The sequence below is a fragment of the Helicoverpa armigera genome, chromosome 1, assembly GCF_030705265.1.
Source record: "Helicoverpa armigera isolate CAAS_96S chromosome 1, ASM3070526v1, whole genome shotgun sequence".
Lineage (NCBI taxonomy): Eukaryota > Metazoa > Arthropoda > Insecta > Lepidoptera > Noctuidae > Helicoverpa > Helicoverpa armigera.
In genome coordinates this window covers 17,948,112-17,972,547 of record NC_087120.1, presented here as the reverse complement: position 1 = coordinate 17,972,547, position 24,436 = coordinate 17,948,112, and the positions used below count along the sequence as shown (strand labels likewise).

At 37.3% G+C, this 24,436-nt stretch overlaps 1 protein-coding gene across 2 annotated transcripts; it reads right to left on the bottom strand.

Moving 5' to 3' along the window:
- Nucleotides 1-379: 379 nt before the first annotated feature.
- Nucleotides 380-21,795, bottom strand: LOC110372486 (forkhead box protein F2). Of its 2 annotated transcripts, XM_021329237.3 has the most exons (3): nt 20,053-21,795; nt 4,847-4,927; nt 1,644-1,781 (listed from the first exon to the last, which is right to left on the bottom strand). In XM_021329237.3, exons 1-2 carry the CDS (start codon nt 20,771-20,773, stop codon nt 4,878-4,880), a joined length of 771 nt encoding a protein of 256 aa, XP_021184912.3. In that variant the 5' UTR covers nt 20,774-21,795; the 3' UTR covers nt 1,644-1,781; nt 4,847-4,877. The 2 variants fall into 2 exon arrangements, with proteins under 2 accessions (XP_021184910.3, XP_021184912.3); XM_021329235.3 differs by lacking the exon at nt 4,847-4,927 and having other exon boundaries at nt 380-1,781.
- Between the last annotated feature and the right edge of the window lie 2,641 nt (nt 21,796-24,436).

Genomic DNA, 24,436 nt, shown 5'->3' with positions numbered 1-24,436 from the left:
GGAACAAAATAAATGAAAGTTCTTATCTAGTAAAAGAATCAATATTTATTTATACATTTTGTGAAATATCATAAGTTCACAGAATTATATCATATGTTGTGTGGAAAAAAAAAGTTTGTGTGTGTGTAAGGTAAGTAGGCAAGTACCTACTCAAGATGTTAAAATAATTGTATGTTTTAAGTATTTGTTGACTATTTTTAAGGGTCTATGTTTTAGGGATGTAGGTCAATGTCAGTTGGTACCTATAAACGGTTTCGTACTTTGTACGATTATTTCAAAAATAATCTTCTGACCACAACGAACAACAAAAAACGTAGTGTAAGTGTAATGTGGTAATTAATTATATCAGAGATAAAATAGGGACAAGTTAAAATAAAAATAAAATTAATAAGAGTTTATTTAAAAAAAGAAACAGCTTACAACTAATAAAAATACACCGTCTTCATTTAGACACGAGAAAATAATACATACATAATATGAAATAATTAACATACTTAATACTTTTGTACGCTTACTATTATTATATTATTCTAGCAATTTACTAATGACTTTGATAAAATAATATCCTACTGGTTTAAGTTAACTCTAAGTCCTACTTAATGATCACTGCGAATATTTAAAATTAATTAAGAATTTGCAATTTATCATCTAAGTACATATATTAAAAAAAAAAAAACTGAAAACTTCAAGGCAAAAATATCAAAGTGAAAACAAAATGATTTGGTCAGGTAACAAGCAGATAATAAAATTAAGTTTACAAGTACAGTAGTTAGGTGCCAATTTTCATTAAAAAAATGGGTACCTAAGTGTCAAAGAACTCAAGATATTGACATTTTAGCACAACAACAATAACCGAGAAACTGTTCTTTTTTAAAACCCTTTATAAGTATTTATATTTTTTTCAGTAATAGAAAGGTACAATTGAGTAAGATGGAATAATCTTAATTACTGGAGTTGTACTTAAATTAAGGCACAATATTAGAGCCCTGAAAAGTCCTGTAATTTACAGGGTCTTACAGTATATTTTGCCTATTTATAACATTAAGCCAGCTATTCATTCTACGAGGAGGTATAAAAGATTGGATAAATAAACATTAGACTTTGCCAATAATTAAAAGCAAAAAGAAGTACTGTAAAAATCTAGCAACATAAAATGAATTCTGAAACCATTCAGTGATGATTCTTATGATAAATACTTCCATCTAAACTAATATCTAAACAACTAACATAAAACTAAGCATAATTATGGTACACTAAGTAATTTCAAAATTGACGAAAAATACATAATATAATAATTACTATAACATTACATTTGGCGTTCATCTTAGCTATCGATGCGAGCGACGTTTTACCGTCAGTTGTTCAAAGCTCCATTAAAGATAAAGCTTCATTAAATCTATTGCTAACACTTTTTATCTTGTTGCCAAAGAAAGAGTCAGCAATAGATTTAAAGAAGCTGTAACTTTGTGCAACTGACGGTTAGACAATCTCATACCTTTACAAAAGTTCACACTATCGGTGATAAAATATCCATAAAGAAGTAAAAAAATAAAATTATTGGTAATAAGACGAAGGAGGTGGACCGGGCGTAGGTACCGAGGCTGGTGAAGGCAGAGTAGGTAAGGGCGTCGGTGGTGGTGATGAGTAGACCTTGGATCTGTCAGCCGGGAGGGCTGGGAGTGATGATGACAGCCCGAAGCCTCCAAGGCCGGTGATGGAGGACCCTCCACTCAGCATCTGGCCGTGCACCCCCCTCATGCCGGCGAACATGGGAGCTGAGCCTGAAGAACAAAGATGTTATATTAGTATGTGTGTATGTGTCCGTTGGAGGCGCAGCGCATGATGTCATCAGTATTTGTGGAGTTGATACATTTTTCATTGCACATTGTATGTAAAACAAGTGTTCGCTAAAGCTGGCTTACCTATAATATTAAATAAAATAATGTTTTCTCGTATACTTTATACACAAGTATATACATATATACAAGTATAAATGATAAGGGAACTTTATTTTTGTGACGCTTAAAGGGACAGATAGAAGTTTGAAAATACTTAAAGCCATTCTCAAGATTATTAGAGATAGAATTTTGATGTTACCCCATACAAGTAATGTAAAACCCTGAATATCTTGAAATTACGTATAATTAGCCGTTTTCCCGCGGTTTCACCCGCGTCCCGTGGGAGCTACTGCCCGCACAGGGATAAAATATAGCCTATGTTACTCGCAGATAATATAGCTTTCTAATGGTGAAAGAATATTTAAAATCGGTTTTTGAGTTTTTTTTGATATATCTGTTACGGGTAATGCTAGAAGGTGGAGTAAACCTAGGTTTACCCGGGTTGACTTAGTATTACCCAGGCTTCTTGGGTAAAGTCCGAATAATAAGTAAAATAAATTTTAATTCGGGGTTTACCCATGTTCACCTAGGTCTACCCAACTCTGACTGGGTAATGTAAAAAAATTGTCTAATTTATTAGTGAAATGAAAATCCAAGGTCATTTTTAACATTTATAATATATTACAAAAACATACCTACACAGGCTATTGAAGAGCATAAACTTAATAGCTTTAATAGAAAAAAACTAATAACGGTCGTTGTTGTTCAAATTGAAATTATTTATTTGAGTAAGATAAACTGCTGTGACATTTAGAATTGCACAATTTTCTTGCAGCTTTGCATGAACACTTCTTTGTGGCACATTCTGTTTTGCAATTAAACCTTTTTAGAATAACGCCACGGGCTCGAAAATTACGCAACACCTAACATTACCCAGTCAGAGTTGGGTAGACCTAGGTGAACATGGGTAAACTCAGAATGTAAAATTAATTTTACTTATTATTCGGACTTTACCCAAGAAGCCTGGGTAATACTAAGTCAACCCGGGTAAACCTAGGTTTACTCCACCTTCTAGCTTTACCCGTAACATATCCATTACAACCAAACAAACAAACAAACAAAGTTTTCCTCTTTATAATATTAGTGTAGATAGTAGATTATGAATTTAAGACAAATTACAAGCAGCAGAGCCGAGTTCGTGACGATCGTATTGAGTAAGAAAAAATCTACCCACTTAGGAATTGACATTTGTTAAAAAAGTGAAACGCGATCGAAACATTAATGCTCGTTTTGCTATTAAAAAAGTTGTAGGCGTAGACACATATCTTTAGAATACAAAACAACGGATAGACAGAATATTGGAAACGGCTCTTAAAGGTTAGAATCCCTCTTCTATTTTATGTACTTTCTGAATACACTAGAATCTATAGAGGTACCAATATAGAATATAGTAGCTTGGATCTAAAACCGGCGCATGGGAGTGGTCAAAAGGCTATGAAAATATTATTGCATATTAACGAATCAAAAGCTTATGTAAGTAATTCAGCAGTTAGGTACGAAGACACGTAGATGGGTTTGCAACAATAAAAAGAGATCAGTTTCGTAAAATAAATGATAAAACAACGACCAATTAACAAAAACATATGTTCCGTAGACAACTATACAGATTCGGTAAACCACGATCTCTGTGGAAAAAAATAACCAGTGCAGTACTGACAACGCGATGATAATAAATGTGGAGCCGGCGTAAAACCTCACATACACGCGTGTTCTCATAAAATATGTGGATGTTAGGCTATAATTGCGCTCCACTGGTTCCCACCGCGGCGCCGCCTGTGCCTCGTCTGTTAGCGGCCACGTGCACCACCTAATCGACGTAAGTTAAACAAACTAGCAACACCAACCAATTGCCCGCCTTTAGGAATAAAATTTTACTTCGACATAAAATTTTCTAAGAACTCCATCCAGTCTACATATGTATATGCAAGCAATAGTATCCCAATATCTCTCGATACAAAACTATTCTCAGAATTTTGTGGAAACCACAATATAAATTCTGAAATGAAATTGTTTGATTACGACATTCATCATTTCTACTTTGTTGAGTGAGACAGCAGAAGATTATCAATATTTTTTCAATAGTTTACTTTTGATAATACATATATTGCGGGCACTGTTTCGACTTCCGAGAATGCTAAAACTGTTTCTTATTTAACTGTTTATGAAAGACTTTTATAATGAAAAATAGAAGTGTTGTACTGTACGGACGATCATAAGCTCACATTCCGTTAGTTGTCATCGCTTTGTAAAGGCCATAGATTACGCCAGGGAGAGGGCCTCGGCAATGGGATAAATTGCTCTCAAGTTGGCAGGCGACGAGAGATGCGCGCCGGGGCGGCCGCGCCCGCGCCGACCGACACCGAATTACATTACTTTAACAGTTTAACTATAGATTTATTAGGATTTAAGTGGCACACGCAGGTACATACAGCGCCAACTATTCCTGGAGCAGATATAAAAGAATTCGCATAAGTCGCACAGCTATTGCACATAAAATTCAATTTACAAATGTAATATGTTCGCTAGCGAATTATGTGAATCCCGAATGCCGCAAATTTATGATAGTAATCAAAATATTTTTTATGTCATTGAAGCAATAAAACTGGATAATTCGTTTTATATTAGTCTATGCACGTTTCCCTAATTAGATTCATTTACGACGTCGGATGTGTGTGAATGTAAGAATATCTGAAACGATAAGCGATCGATTCAAGTTCATGAGTTTGGCAGGCATTAAGGATTCACGAAGACGCAATATTCCAGAAAACACGAAGAACAAAGGAATCCGAGTTTTGTGCAGTTCAGCGTAACTACAAACTTGCGTTACTGAAGAGAAGCTCCCACATAAGTTAATGTTTGTGAAGCCTAATGACGAATTACACTCGGATTGCTTTGAACACAAGATAGATACAATTCGCGGTGACACAAAGTTGAAGATCTCATAATACCTGATAGTTATCATCGTAGGACGAAAATCTTTCAAGTCACAAACGTTGAAAGGTAATCTGGTATTGCGCCATCGATCCTCCCTAAATAAGAGAAATTATATCTTTAATAATAACCCTTGAAACTATCATTGAACAACTTTGGCAGTCGTTTCGGGTAGTCAGAAGCCCGTGAGTCTGACAACCAGTCTTATTAAGAGGTATTTGATTGCCCGAGTAACTGGGTTGAGGAGGTCGGATAGGCAGTCGCTTCTTGTGAAACACTGGTATTCAGCCTAGGCTAGACTGGAAGCCGACCCCAACATAGTTGGGAAAAGGCTAAGTAGATGATAATTTTAACCCTTGAAACAAAACGGCGGAGTTTACACGTGAAACGATGAAAATTACAAGAAAATAAAATACTGTAACGACTGTATATTTTTTCATTGCCGTTATAAAACTGTTTGAATTAGTAAAATTGTAGATACATACTTTTGTGATACCTATTTTATTAGCTAAGGAAATTATTACCGTAGGGAAATTATACCGGTAGTGATTACAGTAATAAAAAAATGCTGAAAAAGTCAATCGTAAAAATTTTTGATAGTACGAGTACTGGCAAAGTTTTTTTTTTATATTGCTGTTTTTTGTCGGTCTGTTGTAAAAAGTAACCTCTTTTTTTGAAGGTCAAGGTTGCCATATGAAAGGGTTGATTTTTTTAGCAGGTCTTAGGCGCAACTGCAATCAGCCACGTTCGGCTTTTTAGTTTTTTTTTTGTCTTGCGTGTTTATGGTAGAAGCTAAATCTGTTGCGAGGGACCACCCATTAACTATGTGACGAATATTAGTATCAAAATATTGGCGTTATTAAGTTAAAAATTAGTAATGATTATAAATAATAAAAAAATCTAAAAGTCTTTTGATAAGTACATTATGGTAGAAGGTAAAGCTACTAGAACTCGTTTTGCTCTAGTTTGATCTCTGTATTTAAGGCAAGTTTATGTAAGTAGACCGAAATGTCTTACTCTAACTTGAATAAAAAAAAGTAAAAATGAAATTAGCATATATGTATGTAACATTACAGGAAACGAAAGAATGAATATTATTGATTTAAAAAATCTACTTAAAGCGCGAAGCAATCAGACAACAATTTTTCTTTTTTCTCATTACATTGTTACTGGATGCACCCTCGTTACCCGTCGGGAATCGATTTCAAATCGGACCGCACACGTCGAGTCAAATGCATCGATCTGTGTCAATTACACGAGTTATTTATATCTGTTATGGACCAAGTGATAAATTGGGCAGTATACATAATGCCCGGTCATTATGAAAAATGCCCAATATGAGAGTGCAATTTGATAATAATTATTCAAATAATCAAATTGACCGGGCACTATACATATTGCCCGTGACCTTTTGGGCAAAGTAATACAAACATATTTAATTTCATTTTTTTAACATAACACATCCCATATTAATTGACCCAGCATGGAAGTAAGCATGCAACATTCAGCAAGCATCGCTTCTGTCACGGCTCCGGCGCTGCGGGGCTCCGGCGGCGGTCCCATGCGAGCTTATCGTCGCAGATGGTTTTCACGCTCACCACTGCAGAGCAGGCCGCCTCGCCCCTCCGCGCCTACGCGGATTTGAATTGCACTCTAGGGGTAGGGCAGACAAGACTACGTGGAGTCGGTTTTGCAGCGATTCGTTTTCGTCACTAAGTTCAATTTTTAATACAATATTTTGAATCCAAATTAAATTCTACCATAAAAAAAACGAGTCAAGAAAAATGAGATCAAGAAAAACGAGGCCGAGTTAGTAAATCAGATGACAATAGTCCAATTAATAATTTTGTGGCTAGACTTGTAATTTTCCATTAAAATAGAACTATATGTTCTATTTTATTTAAAACAATAATCATAAAATATGTAGCAAGTAACAGAATTTATTTATTAGAACAACTGCCACCCTCGCACCGCATAAAATATAGCTTTATTATCAAATTGCCCAACTATCATGTAGCAATATAATAATGCCCGTGCAATGTGATAAATAATGAAGTTAAGATAGTTATTAATCACGTGGCCCGATAAAGCTAGACATTATTCATAATGCTCGGGCATTATTTATAATGCCCGAATTAATCACATGGTCCATAACATATCGAATACAAAATAGAACAATACTGAAGATGTGTTATTTAGAGAAACAACTGTTTTAACTGACACCGGAAAATGCTGTTCGGTATTTGAAGAATTCAAAATTAACTGCGTACGATATGCGGCTGGTGGACGCTTCTCGTGACCAAAAGGCTGGCTGTTACATCGGACAAAGGATCAGCATGGCGATCCAACGAGGTAATGCAGCCAGCCTCTTGGGCACGCTCCCAGTTGACAGCGATGGGGATGAATTTTTGACGCTTTTTTCTACTATCATGTATGTATATTAATGAACGGACCCTTTTTTTCTACTAACATAGATGTAAATTGAACGGTAATAATATAGGTATGGAAAAAAATCTGAAAATAAACTTTGTTCATGACACTATGTACTTACTCTGTGAAAATTATCAGTGCTCAAAAAGCTGCTCTTTGCAACATGAAGCTTCGTAAAATTAACCTAGATACTATCAATCGATTGCGTATTTACAGAGTGTACATAGCCAAAACGCATCCATAGGAAACTGCTCGCTGATACTTTGTAATGCTGTTTTTTAATTTGTGATTTCAAAGTATACATGAATTTTGCGTACTGCTCGCGTATAATTCGTAGCTTAGACGTGCACATGCATCTTTCCAATTTGTACACGGTCAAATTTAACTATACAAAATTTATATTAGGTAAAGCATTAAATAAAAATGGCTTTGAATCTGAGTTTGTTTATTTAAAGTGCTAATTAAACAGGCTTCTTTTTAATATTATTATTCGCCCCCAAAAATGTATGTTGCCTTCTAAATTATTAAGTCAGCCACAATTAACGAGCATCTAAATAATAGTATCTTAGCCACTAGTTATCTTTTAAGTAAACCACTCTAAATACAACTCAGCATGATGGTTATTTTTTAGCATCTTTTTTAGCAGGCATTCTAACAGTAAACTTCTAAAATACTATTAAATGACATCATAAAATATATAATTTTTTAACTCAGTACGTTTAAAATGTAAGCAAGCAACATGCAGCAAGCATAGCTTCTGTCACGGCTCCGGTGCTGCGGGGCTCCGGCGGTCCCATGCGAGCTTATCGTCGCAGATGGTTTTCACGCTCACCACCGCACCTCGCAGGCCACCTCACCCCTCCGCGCCTACGCGGTTTTGAATTGCACTCTAGGGGTAGGGCAGACAAGACTACGTGGAGTCGGTTTTGCAGCGATTCGTTTTCGTCACTAATTTCAATTTTTAATACAATGTTTTTAAATTGAACGAGCATGATTAATATTTAAATTAACATTAAATGCTAGGTCGTGTTTTAATCAAAATGGCGAGCATGCAACTGCTCGCGAATAGATTGGAATCGTAAAGTTTTTCGCGCCTATTCCAATGTATACACGATTAGTATGCGGACTAGCACTGTATATTATGGAACAAAGCAAGATACTTTGGCCACTACAAAATATATGCGAGTATTTGCGTACTGCTGCTGTATACATCGGAAGACTTTGTATAAAAAGTGAATTCCAATCTATTCGCGACTAGTTTCACACGCTTGCGTACTAGCCATGTATATACTGTAAATACGCCAATCGATTGGCCTACTTCTGAAATGAATATAAACGTGATAGTCTGACAGCAGCGTTTTGTTAAAAAAAAATAAAAATTAAAAACAAAATGTATCAATAAGCCCAGTTATTAAAGGAACATAACTAAAAAGAAAGAAATTGTTTAACAATCAGACTAGAGGACTGAATACCTATGTTGTGTGTATGAAAGAACATATAATCGTAATTCTAGATTCGTTTGTTTCAGGAGCGGTAGAGCATGAAAACTTATCAAAATAATGATAACGTTTTCATACGAACGGGTTTTTTTCCGTTGGGATTATTGTCGTCTGGAATGTGTCGCATATAAAAAGCCGAATGGAAAACCAGCTGATGTGAAAGCGTCTTGTAGGATAGGTATTTAAGTCATCATCATCATCCTCCGAGCCCTTTCGCAATCATGTTGGGGTCGGCTTCCAGTCTAACCGGATTCAGCTGAGTACCATATACTTAGAAAGTACATACAAACTTAGAAAAGTTGCATTGGTACTTGCCTGACCTGGGATCGAACCCGCGCCCTCATACTTGAGAGGTTGGTCCTTTACCCACTAGGCCACCGCAATTTTTTTTTATTATTATATATATATATTTTTTTTTATAGGGATAGGTATTTAAGTATTGATATGGTATTTACTAATAAAAGTTCTCTCAAAACAATAGACATAAATAGAATATCTGAACCTACATAACAAAAATTGCATTATATTTCAAGTATCTAGCTCTAAAAGACTTTGTATACAATAAACGTTTAATCAAGAACAGGAAATCGAGTCCATTAGTGCGATCCAAAGTGACTAATACAAAGTTGGTTACTTCGCAGAAACAAAAGTAATCGCGATCGTACAAATAAACGGCGGCTTCACTCGCAATCGTAAATTAAAATACACCTCATCTTTCGAGAAATTTGAGTCTTACTCATCCCCGTCAACTTGCTAGGGACAGCCCACCTCTAACCGTACAACGAATGTACTGAAATAAAATTTTCAAACACACGTCAGTTACGTTAAATCAAAAAATGCTCATAAACCGAGCACCCATAGGCGAGCATAAACACAGAATCAAGGTTGTCGTTCTTAAAATCATTCTCGATTTTTTTATTAAAGCCAGCGTTAGAGTTCCGCCGACGGCGATATTTTTGAAATACCTATTGCATTTATAAAGATCAAACGGTTTGAACAAACGGGCGTTCGTGTAAACACATCAGACGCGTAGCTGCGCGTACGCAGCGCCATTATCACACGTAAACTAAAATACATCACCACGCTCTCTCAGGAACTTTTATATTTTATGATCTTTTTGTGCTCAGGCGCGTAACTTTCAGTAACGTATGTAGGTTCTATGCTCTTGTCTTGTCTGGATTCAGGGACTGGAACTATTTTTATAACTAACCAACGACCCTCTCCGGCTTCACACGGGTCAACAGTACCTATTTTAATTATACATATAAAACTTCCTCATTAATTACCTACTCTACTTATAAAAAAAAGGTATGTAAAAAGGTTGCGTAGTTTTGAAGATTTAAACATACAACGGGGACAGAAAAAACTACTTTGTTTTAAACACTACGTAATGTAATGATGACAAAATATGTGCACTGATATGTCTAACTAGCTTTTACCAGCGGTTTCAGCATAATCCTACTAGGGAAATTAATCCACCCTCCCGTTTAAAAAAAGTAATCTATATCCTTCATCAATAATAATAATTGGGCTAATTAACACGGAAAGAGACCTGAAGTTTTCAAACCAGTCCGGTGGTTCTTGAGATTAGCGCTTTTAAACAAACTCTTCAGATTAATATTGCTAATATAGTTACCTCTGTTACCAAATAAAGCCTATGTTCCTTATCAGTCATTATGGGATAAGTATGGGAGAAATCAAGTTTTACTATTTACCTCCCGATAAAAAAATACTTATATATTTTTCACAACCTTCTTCTTATCGAGTGAGCTGCAGGTTTAATCACCTAGCAAGCCCTGGTATCAGAAATCCAACTGAAGATTTATCACAATAAGGGTGGACGATACTTAACTAGTAGGATACTAGTTAAGTTAAGTTACGACTAGTTAGTTAAGTTAAGACTAGTAAAATACTGATAAGCCTAGATTAAGCTTTCACAATTATATGTAACATTCCAAAGTCAATATTACAGCTTACAGCTGAAATGGTGTTTATTCAACTTAAGCTAAGTAACCCAATGCATAGGTAGATACGTAGGTATCGTAAGAATGTACCCTTATCTTAATTATTGGGCTGTCGCACTCAGCATTCACAATTTTTCACAAGGATGTGATAGATCATCTTACAACACTCATTTATTTCAAGTAGGTACTACTTAGCATTGGTACCAAAATTAAGAGGTCAAGACGTTCTTATCAGTAACTAGCTTCGGCCACTGGTTTCACCCGCGTCCCGTGGGAACTACCCGCGCACCCACATAAGTAGCCTACAGCCTTCCTCGATAACGTACTTTATGCTGGCCATAATTATTTATTTACGTTTAATAATAAAACATAGGTATTGGTGACAAAGAGCATCATAGTTACACTTATGGAATCAATATCTATTTTATAAAAGGAAAACCTATTACAGATATTTTCCTAATTATATGAAAGTATCATAAGAAATGCACATCAAATAGTGCTTATTTCAAGTAAAAAAATACTACACAGTAAAAATTATATAAACAGCTATGGAAAACAATTTTTGACACGCTTATATCAGCTTTGCTTGTAACTTTGTATGTATGTAAGAAAATCTTGGAATCTTAATTATGTGTAACTACTAGTGAGCCATTTGGCCACGGGAAGATAGCATAATATGATAGGGTGATCCGTAATGCAGTGATAAATGATTATCCCTTCTATCCAAATTTGAATAATCTGCAAAAACCAACTTCGAAAGTAAACACAAAACAATGATACAAATCGTTTATGTAAAACGAAGAACCGACCTTTAAGAGATGCATCAGAGCGTCTGCCTTGCAACTGCACATGTTATACCACATTTTATGGGTCGTAAGGGAGTTCCAAGCTTCTAAGAAACCGGCCTGCGCACATGGGCGGCTATAAACTGGGCGATTATCCGGCCCTGCGCAGGAGTCTGTATTTATTGGCCGTCTATGTACGCTGCGCCTTAATCGGACGCCATGCTGGCAGTTTGGCGATGTGCTCGGATTTGTTTGTGTTAATTTCGCACTGTATTTTCGGATGGTTTAGTCGGAATTTTGTAGTGTGTAAAAGAGTAAGGGTAAGATAGAATTAACCGTCTTTCTGTTTCTGCCCTAAAGCCGTCGAAATTTCTTAAGTGATTTGAATAATTCTTTCACTGCTGAAAAGCTACGCTCTACCCGAGTAACATAGGTTAACGATATCCCGGTACGGGCATTAGTTCCGGACGCGGGTGAAATTGCGGGAAAACAGCTGCATTATTTTAAAATTAGACTCTTTCCGATAGTAGATTTTAAATTAACTTTGACAAAAGCGCAAAGAAGTGTCGTTCATTACGTTTTGATTTACGAAACTCTATTTCTACGCTCATACCCTAAAGTTACAAACTTACTTTGCTTTCAAAAAAGGACTTAAATAGTTGTTTCCAGAACTTATCAAATTATCGACAAATTAAAAATAATCTTAATTACGTGACAGACTAATGAAACTATGTACTTGAAACTTAACCTTTGAATTATTTTAAGACGAGCTCACGCTTGAGAACATTTTCAAGTAGGTGCCAATCGTTTGAGGTTTTAAGTGGTAGTTATCGCTTACAGCTTCTAAGAAATAATATATTTTGTTTGTTACTCCATCGTACAAAACCATGGATGGCAGAACATTGATCAATGTCGTTTGCCAACAGAGAAATAGGGAAAGCTTGTGAAACTAGAAAGCACATAACAGGTTCAATTTTTACCCACAATGTTACTCTATTTAACGCAATCAATGTAATAGAACGCAAACTAATACTTTTTCAACTTCAGGTATTTAACCCACACATCAAGAGCAAGAAGAAATCATCTTCCCTGCTATGTTGGGGTCGGCTGATTCAGCTAAGTACCAGTGTTTTACATTGACTTACCTAATACCGAAGATAAAAAAATACTTTATGTGTATAACAAACGACCGACCCATGCCAACGAGAGACTAACCAAACTGAAAAAAAAAACTATATTCAAGTTAAGGATGATCACGAAGACATTTTCATTAAAATTGCTCGAATTTTCTGCGATCTAGGATTTGCTTAATTTGATCAACGCCATCTAGTTTGAAATTTTGAACTGGTGCGGAAAATTGGTTTAGGGCTATTACCTCTCTCTATTTACAGAGATAGAAAAATGTCAAATTCCTATCGCTGATAAACAAAACAATAGATAGTTCGAATATTGGGAACGGCAGTTGTTGAACAAACTAGACGGGTTTTCGGCAGTAATTTTGGACTGTGTAAACCGATTTTTTTATTTGAAAGGAGATACGTTCAGAGTGATTAAATATATAAACTAAGTTTTAAAAAATGCCTGTATATACCTAAGGTGAAATTATAAATTTACTTCAGTGATATAGTTTAAAATATGATTTTCCAAGATTTTTTTTATAAAGTTTTACTTTTGAGATCTGTTTCATATTTTTAAAGATTGCTTTTCAAAAGATGGACGAGCGGCAATTATCTTTTTACCCTTGAAGCAATTATTTCCGAAAATATTGGCATTGTCAAAAAATAATTTTAGTAAACCCAACCAACCTGAAAAGTTTGTTAAAACTTTTATCCCACAATATGCACGTCAGGGTTGTAATGAAATAAAATCACTCCCCGCTTTCTGTATAAGGGGCGGCTTTCGTCGATGAGATTGATATACCTATATACACACATTAGTGCCATAATTGAGCTTTCTAGAATTAATGGTCACTGAGATGAACCGTGGACTGACGGATAAACATAGTGAAACTATAAGGATTCTTATTTGACTTCAAACCCTAAAAAAACATTAAAAAGTTTGACCTACTAGTAGTTGTGAAGTCGAAACAAGCCAGAAGATTGTTTTAAAAGTCGCCAACTTGGTTTAAAAACCCCTTTTTTGCGGAAAGGGTTGAAAAATGGTAGCCATGATTAATAATGCCATTCGCAGAAAATTGCTTAAATAAATTAAAAGGAATTTCGGAAGTTTGCTAACACAACTTAACTGAGTTGGTAAAAATACGTAAAGTTACTTCCGTAAAGTTATATGTGCTGTGAACTTCAACATAAAAAGTTTCTGAGTAAGAAACCTTGTTTTACATTTCAGTAATTTTCCAGAGTTCAGCAATTTAATTTTTGTTTATAAGGTTATAAGCTGTCGTTATAAAGAAAAGTATTGCGATTACGCCGATAAGGACCGTGGAAATTGTCTTAGCTTTTTGAATTAAGACTGAAAACATATCTCTAATTCTAAATTCGAAAGAAATTGGCTCAAGAAACTTACCAGCCACTCAGAGACTCCAAATCTATACCCAGGGCCAGGATCTATGCTAGGTTAAATAGCCCTCCAACGCAGCTTTTGAGATCTCCTGCATTATCATAGTATCCTAGTACCTCGGCCAGACGAAGCAATCAATACATTGCACGTTTTGGTACAGCGCCCCCATTAGTTTACTGCAGTATTGATTAGACTCAGTTATACAGAACCGAGATACTAGGAGTCTAGACTGATAAGAGCTAGATTTTATAAGCTAGAATTTATAATGTGTGCGTGTACCGTGTACGTCATCGTCGTCATGTAATGTTAGGTTTGAATGTGTGGGTGAGGGATGTGACGAGTACTTTCACTTTTCTAGTCCAGTGCATTGTTAGGACTAGCTCTTGGCTCCTTTTGGTTATGAAGTCCGGGTGAAATTAGAACTGGCGCCAGATAAAATGTATCGTATATGTATAGGATATGACAATGTTAAGAATTTAAACATGCCTTGAGATAGAAAAAAAATACTGAGCCCATTTAAACTACATTTGGTATTTTTTAACCGACATCTGAAAGAGAAAGACGTTATCAATTTGTTTTTTTTTAAGATAATCCTAAAAGGTGGGGAAGACATAACATAATGTTTAGCCCTTGAAATAAGCTCTACAAGAAACGAATGTAGTAAGTAAACGTAAGTATAAATCATAATTTATTGTAATTCGCTAATAAAATATTTACTCACAACAACTCATTAATTAATTTGCATTTTTGTATGAAGATGTCAGACAAAAATGATTCTCAAGCTTAGAACGGAAGAATCAATCGGAACTGACCGTCAATAACGAGAAATATGCTCAAGAAAAGCCTTTATTAAAATGCTTACATTTGCTTTCGTCTTGATACTTATTCACTCATATGTTAATTCCTTATCGAAAGACTGCCCACGTCACCTTCATCCGTCTAGCCTTTTCCTAAAATCCATAATCATTATCATTTGCCTAGTCTTTTCAAAATTATGTGCTGTCTTACCAAATGCAGCTGAGTACCAGTGTTTTACATGTCCACTCGCATACTTGACCGCCTCACCCAGTTACAAGGGGAAATCAATGTGGGGAATCGATTTAGGGTAAAAATACTATGTATTGAAACATAAGTACCTAAAACTCTGTAATTTCCTTTAAGTCTTTTAATTCTTAAAAAACTCTATTCTTTTGTTTAATGTAATGAGTTATTTTGTGTTAAAACATAACGGATTGACAAGGCTGGAGGTAAGAAGAATTATCAGAAGTAAGTATGTACCTATAATATGTAGAACATGCCATCATCATCTGCCTAGCCTTTTCCCAACCAAGTTGGAGCTGACTTCCAGTCTAACCGAATACAGCTGAGTAATAGTGTTTTACAAGTAGCGACTGCCTATCTGACCTCCACAACCCGTTACCCGGGCAACTCAAAACCCCCAGGTAAGACTGGTCATCAGACCTACTGGCTTCTGACTACCAGTAACGACTGCCAAAGATGTTCAAATTGTAACCTGGGGCCACAGTTTGTCTTGTCCTCCGAAATGCAGTCATTAATGTCCAAGATATACTTAGAAAGTACCTACATTAGATCTGGAATAGAACCCACACTCACTCATGTATGAAAAGTTTGTTCGTTACCCTCCACCACTAACTAGACCTAAGGCCACCACGACTTTACGAGTAAGTAGGTATGTATGGACCTCTATGTACAAAGAAAATAATAATATAAATATAAACAACATAAACATTATAATATAATCATATCAAGACAAAGGCTTTTTTTAACACCTTTATAACATATGTTTTAAACAAATAAATTTATCTTTATCTTTATCATTTTTACTTTTAACAGGCTTCTAACTCATCTCAGATTCGATTCCTTGGTTGGGCAGAAAAAAGCTTTGTAGGTTTTAAGAAACATCCCAAAACAGCCTGGAGTCTGTATGTTGATGATGAAACACTTGTGCTTAGGAAAACATATAAATGTCGATAATGGCCTTGCGCATGAACCGATTGAAACAATTATTTCACTGATGGACTGCTACACTATCCTCGAGTAGTAACACATAGGATACATTGTTCGGCTGTTCTTACCTATATGTAAGGAGATCAGCCAGCTGCACACGACATATTAAAGTACACCAGCATTGGCTCCGATATCATTGGCAGAGGTTAAGGATACTCAGAAGCCAGTAAGTCTGACAACCATTCTAACTAAGGGCTATACCCGGGTAACTGGGTTGAGGAGGTGATAGGCAGTCGCTCCTTGTAAAGCACTGGTACTCAGCTGCATACGATTAAACTGGAAGCCGACCCCAACATAGTCGACAAAAGGCTCGGGGAGATGATGAGCGTTTGCTTAGACAAAGGTGCACTCACTATTCCCTCACTCTCATAGCCCTATGGGACGGAAATCTACTATAACACAGTCCAGTCAATATTAAACATTCAAGCTGTCTTCCCTATAAGTATTCACAGAACAAATGCAAAGGCAGATATGTACGGGTGCTTCTGGTGGTTTCATAGTCATAAGTCAATCAGCTACCAGGCATACGCTGCTAAAGCTGCCCTTGCTTGACTGCTCATGCTCATGCTCTCTCTGCCAGAGTTCGTTCTAATCCTTTAGATTTGAAATGTGGTCGAGTAGTAATATAGCAGGTATAACGTAAGTAACCACTGGACCTGGATATTAAATTATATAGACAACACGAGTAGTTTGAGTATGGCCAGCGAGCAGTTAGTGTAAATGGTCACACGGCGGGTGTCAAAAGTCACGTCATCACATCACGACGAACTACGATGAACCATTAGAATTAATATTACGGTATAGCAGTTATTTCCAAACAATACAAAGCTAAATATCTTGAACTTAATAGTAGAACAATTTGGTTTATTACTAACTTCTAGTTTAATTGATTTAGGCATTGCTTGAGTCTAAGGAACTGTAAGCATCGCTAAGATAATACTTAAGTAGTTTTCAAAATCAAAAGTTATGATAATACAAGCAGGTAGTCGATAATGTTGCTAGAAAGAACTTTTAAAAATCAACAAAATATAGGTTTCATACAACTAACTAATGTGGTGTGCACCCTACTACAGTGATGGACTAGCGACCTACCATTGGCATTATAACCCACAAACCACGCCAATTAAATGCCTTGCTTGGATACAAGCAGCAGGATTAGCAAGGCTGAAAAATATCCCACACTGAGCTCACCAACACTGTCATTGAGCTGCTGTCATTGAAAATCTATGGCAGTCGCTACGGATAATCAGAACCCCGTTGTCAATCTGACAACCAGTCTTACCAAAGGGTATTGGGTTACCCGGGTAACTGGGTTGAGGAGGTCAGATAGGCAGTCGCTCCTTGTAAAACACCGTACTGAACTGCTTAGCAGTTTAATATAAAACCCAGCTCTTGTTCAAAGTCGAAATCATATATTCAAACTTAACTGCAAAACAGCATATTTTGAACGTCAAAAATTACAAAAGGCAGCCCCAAAACGGCCACCCCTCACCAAATCCTACGCCTTTCTGATGGAAAGTTACGACTGGAAGATACCTCATAAAATTAAAAAGAGGTGGATATTTTTCACTAGGTAGCTTTATGAGACTCGAAGTAAGTTTTTAATACATATTTTTGAGAACTTTGCCTTCTGGCTTGACCCAGCAAGATGATGTCAGTAGCTTCGCTCAAGTACTCCACAAGAATTCCTGGCTAAGTATGTGATGAGAGACGACGCGTGTGGTACTTATAGCGATCTTACTGGCCGAATAGAATGTGTGTTTTACCTCCTTCGTACTTTTTAAATACGTTCTCAATTTAAAATTAATTCGGCCCGTAGGCATGTAAGAATTCATTGACATAGTACATATCGATGTTAGATTTCATAACACCATCTCTTAAAAGTCTTCCAATGAGTTTACATACTAAAAGAAATAATTAAATAAACTTTTAGGATTTATAAACTACTAAACTTTAATAAATAAATATATTTAACCTTCGTTACAAAAATTAAATGAGAAATAAATCAAGATTTGTCTTAATTATAATTTCTTCGCTATACTTTATTAGTAAGCACTATAAATACTTATAACATGTATTTAAATAAGTAGGTATCATGATGTGACAGACAAAACATTACTTAAATATTTAATTTTAAAAAATATATGTAAATCTATGCGTAAAAACCCAAGAAACTTTCAAGTAACAAACCGCGACGTAACTTGAGGAAATGTTAGGTTTCCTCAAGTTACACCTTCATGGAATGAACATCCATGATAGGTTTACCTATTAAATAGGTATTTTTTAGGTATTTCGGGACCGCCATAAGGGCGGTCAACTCAAAAATTGAAGAGAAAAAAAAAGTGGAAATTTCACATCGTAACCTACATAGTCAATTGGCGCCTAGATTAATCTAACTTAACCTACGTCGTATAAAAGTACAAAAATATATCTCTGAAGGTTCGATGTTGCGTCGCTGGGGTCATGTTTTCAGGGTAACGAAACCATAGCGTGATCTATTTCGATCCAAACGCCATCTAGAGAGATGAAATGCAACGGAGTGCAGAATACTGCATTATTATGACCAGCATAACAAGGCACACGATGAAACTAGGAACTGAAGACTTACGTACTGAATTTCAGCCGTGAAAACGTTTTAGTAAGACAACTAGCGCCGCTTGAAAAGCTCAGGTAATTTAGACGCGATAGGATGAACATTTTATTTATTTTAGTGTCTACATTTAATTAAAGTTTTTATGCTTGGAATATTTTTTTAGAAATACAAAGTAATTTTTAGTGACATTAGCTTAAAGTTTGAAGTCGCTGATTATTGTCTATGAACTTGGTAAAAGTCCAGCCGCCTCTTTCAATGTAATATTGTATTTTTAAATGTTATTCTTCCTTGTATGAGTTCAGGATGAAGTGAAACGTGTAAAATAAGATATAAAAACCAAAACATGCTAATTGATCTAAAGTAAGTGTGATAATCATCCCCTTAGATAAATTTACGCTAAGTTATTAAGAATTATCGCTCTAAAGTAAAACAATATACAAATCGTCGACGTATTTTTTTTTGTTTACCTTCTAATCATCAATTTTCCTCGGTTAGAAATAAATCTTTGCCAGTATTATAAAGCTGAAGAGCTTGTTTGTCAGAATTTGTTAATCTCGGGAACTGCAGGTCCTATTTGAAAAAATGTTTCAGTGTTAGATAGTCTGTTTATCGAAAAAGGCTGTAGACCATTTTTTTGCCGAGTGCGCGGAGTAGTTTCCATTGAATGCGGGTGAAACCGCTGACGGAAGCCAATTCTGAACATCACGTAAATATTTATACGTATAAACATGTTAAATTATATATATGTATAAATGTTGAAGAATCTGTTTTTTTTTGATGATTTTCACAATGAAATTGGGCACAAAATACCTATTTTGTAATTGCTGCAGAACATTTTCATAGCATAAATAAAATATTTGTTTAAAAAAAGTGTGTGTTTTTGTTTACGAATGTATGTTGGTCATGTTCGTCATCATGTGACCACAAACTTATTGATGACTTTGTTTTCTCTTCTAAACGAGTAAAAAATATGCGGTCCATCCGTGCTTTCCTATTAGGAATGAATAAAGGTGACGGTATCCGCTCGTGTAAGTAAATTGTAATCAGTAGGTCACACGTGAAGTTAAAGTACATAAAGGTAAGTATAGGTATGGTAGGTAAGTCACTTCTGCTTCTACCACAGAAGTTCACCCAGTCGAACTGGATATGCACAATTGTTGATTAAATAAATATTATTGTATTGAACAACTATCGGTCAGTAAGTCGTCTTATCAACTACCCCAGGTGTACATGGACAGAAATCAAATGATTTCCCATCTTTCGATAGGTAACAACGGTCCACTGAAGGACCATTGCAGATACTGCTTGCACAAATGTCTCTAGAAGAAAGACTCAACGCTAGGGTCTAGGTTGTTCCCTCCAGTTGAGATGTGTGAATGGAGAATAATATAATAATGTGTGACTCACCATGTTCATTGGCTACAGCATACTGGTAGTTGGGGATGAGGTCCGGCAGGTCGTGGTGCGGCGGCGGCGACACGGGCGGCGGCCGGTAGCCCCCCTCCACGGCGCCGTACGGCAGCGGCCACTCGCGCTCGTTGATGGCGCCGTACGCGCAGTACTCGCCGCCGTACGCCAGCTGCTGGCCCGAGCTCGCGTGCGAGTACGCGCACGCGCCGTACTCCAGCGACCCGCTGCCGCCCGCGCCGGCGCCGCTGCCCCCGGCCAGCTCGTAGCCCGGCGGCTGCGACGGAGGCAGCGCCGCCACGCCGCCCCCGCACAGGTAGCTCCCGCTCCCGAACTGCGGCTTCAACGCCTGGCACTTCCGACGGAACCCGCGCGGTCGCCGCCTGAACGAACCCTCCTCGAACATGAACTCCGACGACGGATCGATCGTCCAGTAGTGACCCTTCCCCGGCCTACCGAGCCCCTTGGGCAACTTCACGAAACATTCGTTTAAACTTAGATTGTGGCGAACGGAATTCTTCCAGCCCTGGTAGGAGCTGCGGAAGAATGGAAACTGTTGCTGGAGGAACGCATAGATTTCGCTGAGCGTCAGCCTCTTGTTGGGCGAGTGTCGGATGGCCATCACTATGAGAGCGATGTAGGAGAAGGGTGGTTTCTCCTGGCGTCGCGTGGCAGGCGCGCGGCGCGCCGCCTCCTCGGTGGTTTGGTCCTCGGTCTTCATGCGTGCAGCGCGTGTGCGTCGGCGCGCGGGCGAGCTCACAGTGCGCGCGCGCCGCCTCCGGAGCCGCGCCGCGCCGCCCAGCCCCGCCCCACCGCGCGTCACCACTCCCACGTCCGCCTCTGCTCTCCAGCGTCTCGTCGAACCGAAGCTTACCGACGCGCGCAAACTCTCACACCTAACTGAAGCTTTAGCCCTAGTAACTACTAAGTAATCTGGGCCTTAACGTTTTAACTGGGTTGAGCAACGAAATAATTTTAGGAAAACTTTTCTTAATACGAAGCCAAGTAAAGTTGAACTTGAATACTTTTCGTAGTGGCTTATTTGTGTAAGTATAACATTTCAGCAGTATTGCTGAGAGCACCTGGGCGCTATGGCTATGAGGCCTGGTGGCTGGTGGAGGCGCGGTGGCTGGTGAGACAGGGTGTGTGGGCACGTATGTGCGTGCGGTCATTGCTCTGGCGGATCCCCGTCTGTATCATCCACAAACTCATACAAACACCCAAGCAGCGGAAAACCCGCTTAGACAATAATATTTACCCGTCGCAAGGACGCCTGTCGAACGCCCGCTCTTGACCTAGCACAATTAAACCAAACATTTTACTAGAACTATAAAACAGTTATACGACGTACACCAAATATTTACCATAAAGCGTAAACCAAAAGTTTTGCATTAAACTTGCCGGATTTATTTACTCGCACACGTGTAAACTAAAGAGAGCAATCGAAAACAAACTTTATTGGAAGACCATACGACTCAGTTTACAAACCAGGAAAGTAAACAATCAATGGCGTTTGGCAGTTCCTCGGGCCATTGAAGAGGATCAAGAGGAAGACATTATAACAGCTTGATTACATAAACTTTAACATTATTGCCGAGATGTAAGTCACACATATAATGGACTGTCATGAATGAGTTATGTTTTGGTGCGACACTAAACCGAAACTCATTAATGAAAGGAAGTACAAGTAATAAGAGCTTTGCTAAGTGGACTTTGTACTCAAATAATAATTATCAAAATAAATCCGGGGAAGTCCTTAAGCATTGGCAAGATAACATAAAAGAGATCAACCGATAAAGTTCACTAATGACGCGAGACAGACTTAGATCCTCATAAAATCGTTCAGTTTCACAGCTTTTGATTTTTAACGTATACCCATTAAACGTACGTTAAAGTGACGTCACATGTATGTCGCGTACAATAAATAAATCATTATTATCGAATGGTGCTATAAATACGTGCCGAGGCAGGATGGCCGCGGTTGCTGATCTTTCCCATAAACAATACTGCCACTGTAGTAAACAACCATCATTGTATTTTTTGTTTACTACGATGAAACACGAAAACATAGTGCAGCTGCTATGAAATTTCATGCAATACCATCTAATTTCCATATCTACAGACGAAAAAGTTAAAACATTATAGTATCTCTACATACTTATAAAACCACATACCTACTCGATTTGTACTCAACATTTTAGTAGATATCGTTAAACAGCTGCTTCCAATTTCAAAAATAATTCACAAGGTATATGGGAAACATGACAAATGTGTTGAACTCAACGTTCCAAAATCCGAAGCTACTCCTCTCTTTCCCACGCAGCGTTTTCAGGGAATACGAAGTAAAAAGGAAGATGAGCATCTGTGTGGCCCCGCCCACAAGATGGCGCGGGCGTTCGGACAGGCGCGCGCGCCGCTCCCGGAGCATTGCCTGATCTTGAACCCTCCATTCATCACCTTTTACGATCTAGAAATGTTTGCTTTGAGGTTTTTACGGTTTCGCCTTAATTTTTGGTGTGCAATTAGATATTTTATTGGTGAAGTTTAATTGATTTTCCGACCATTATTACGGATGAAAAATTCGTGAAATCGCATTGAGAGCGACGTGTAACGATTTATTCGAGTTGTTACATTGTTGGTGAAGTAAAAGTCGGCGTTTATTTGATTACTATGTAACGTTAGGCTGACGCGGAGATAACACATCCTCTCTGTAGTGACCGTGGCCTATGAGAATTTGTGATTATGTTTTGTCAGCGGTTTGGGCAACGCTTTTGATAGTCTCTAACGTTTTTTGCGTGTCGCCTTTTTATCATGTAGGTATGCGAAATACAATCAGTTTTCAGTTCAGTTAAATTTTAATGAAATAGGTACATAATATTTTCTGTTCACTAATTTAACTCGGATTATATATTAAAATTGATTTTTATGAAAATAATAATCATTTAAGTTGAACCTATCTAAAAACGAATATTCTGGTTAAATCTCAAATTAAATTCTAATTCATTATTTATGAATATTTTTATTTTTTAGCTATAATAACTACGTATAGCCTACGCGACAGTGCGCGTAGCATGCGTAGCGGGCCGCGGCGAGCGTCGTAGACCCTACGTAGCAAGTCATAAGTAGGTACATTTTTTAAATCTATACTAATATTATAAAGCAGAAGAGTTTGTTTGTTTGTTTGAACGCGCTAATCTCAGGAACTACTGGTCCGATTTGAACAATTCTTTCGGTGTTAGATAGCTCATTTATAGTAGGAAGGCTACAGGCTACTTTTTATCCGGGTTCGTGCAGAGGTTCCCACGGGATGCGGGTAAAACCGCTGGCAGAAGCTAGTTATTTATATTTGAGACTTCTTGACCGTTTACTATAATATATACTTTAACATACTGCGGTTTATGTATAGGAATCGAAGGAAGGAGGGGAATGGGTTGTCCAAGGCATAAGCTTCATCAAGCAAATTAAAGAGAAGGTGAATGTTTGACATATAAGGAAGTTCAGGAGTTGGCGCTAGATAGGCGTAAATGGATGGAGCTTCGCCGACAAGAGCTGGGCTCTTAAATTTTGATGATGATGATTTTCTATACCTACACTGGATCTGTCTTATATATATCAGCTACTAAACCGACAGATTGCCAAATTAACTGTCTGTATTTATTATTTACAAGTACAACTTGCTAGATCTTAATTCCCCTTATCTTAGCTGATAATAACAGGCGCGGTTATAATGGCCGGATAATAAACTTTGTAGCGACAAGTCTACCGACATAATAATATAGTGTGCGGCCTCCTTTGTCACCTGATGCGCACTGTTCGCCGAAACTTAGCTGTGACAATGACGATCTTGGATTTTTGTGTCAACAGTGTGTGTGTCTGGAATGTTCTTATTTTTCATTTTTGTAGGTATATTACCTATCTGATTTTAGTGTATTATTTTCTTGTTGTACATTGATTGAGCAAATATCCACTTTTGTAGTTGTTTGGAGTACCTATGTATAAGCCATTAAAAAAATCTTATAAATAGTTTTCAGTTATTATAAATAGTTTAATTCCTACTCGTAGTTTTAAGTTCGCAACAAACCAACTTGTTGCGTGCTTCATTCATGCCTCGCACACAACTACAACCTTACACCTATCCTACATGTCCTTTATACGCATATAGAGGTATGTATGCACCACACACACAAACAAAATTAAAATTTCAAAAATATTAAAAAAATATATCACCGAACTATCCATCGCGGTACTGATTTACTTTAATTGTAAATTAAACATGTATAGCGATGGATATAGCCGTTGATTTTGACTGACGACTAGGATAGCATGTGTGGAGAGAAGCTTCGAGATACTCGATCTCGGTTGGGTTACATCGACCTCCTATGTG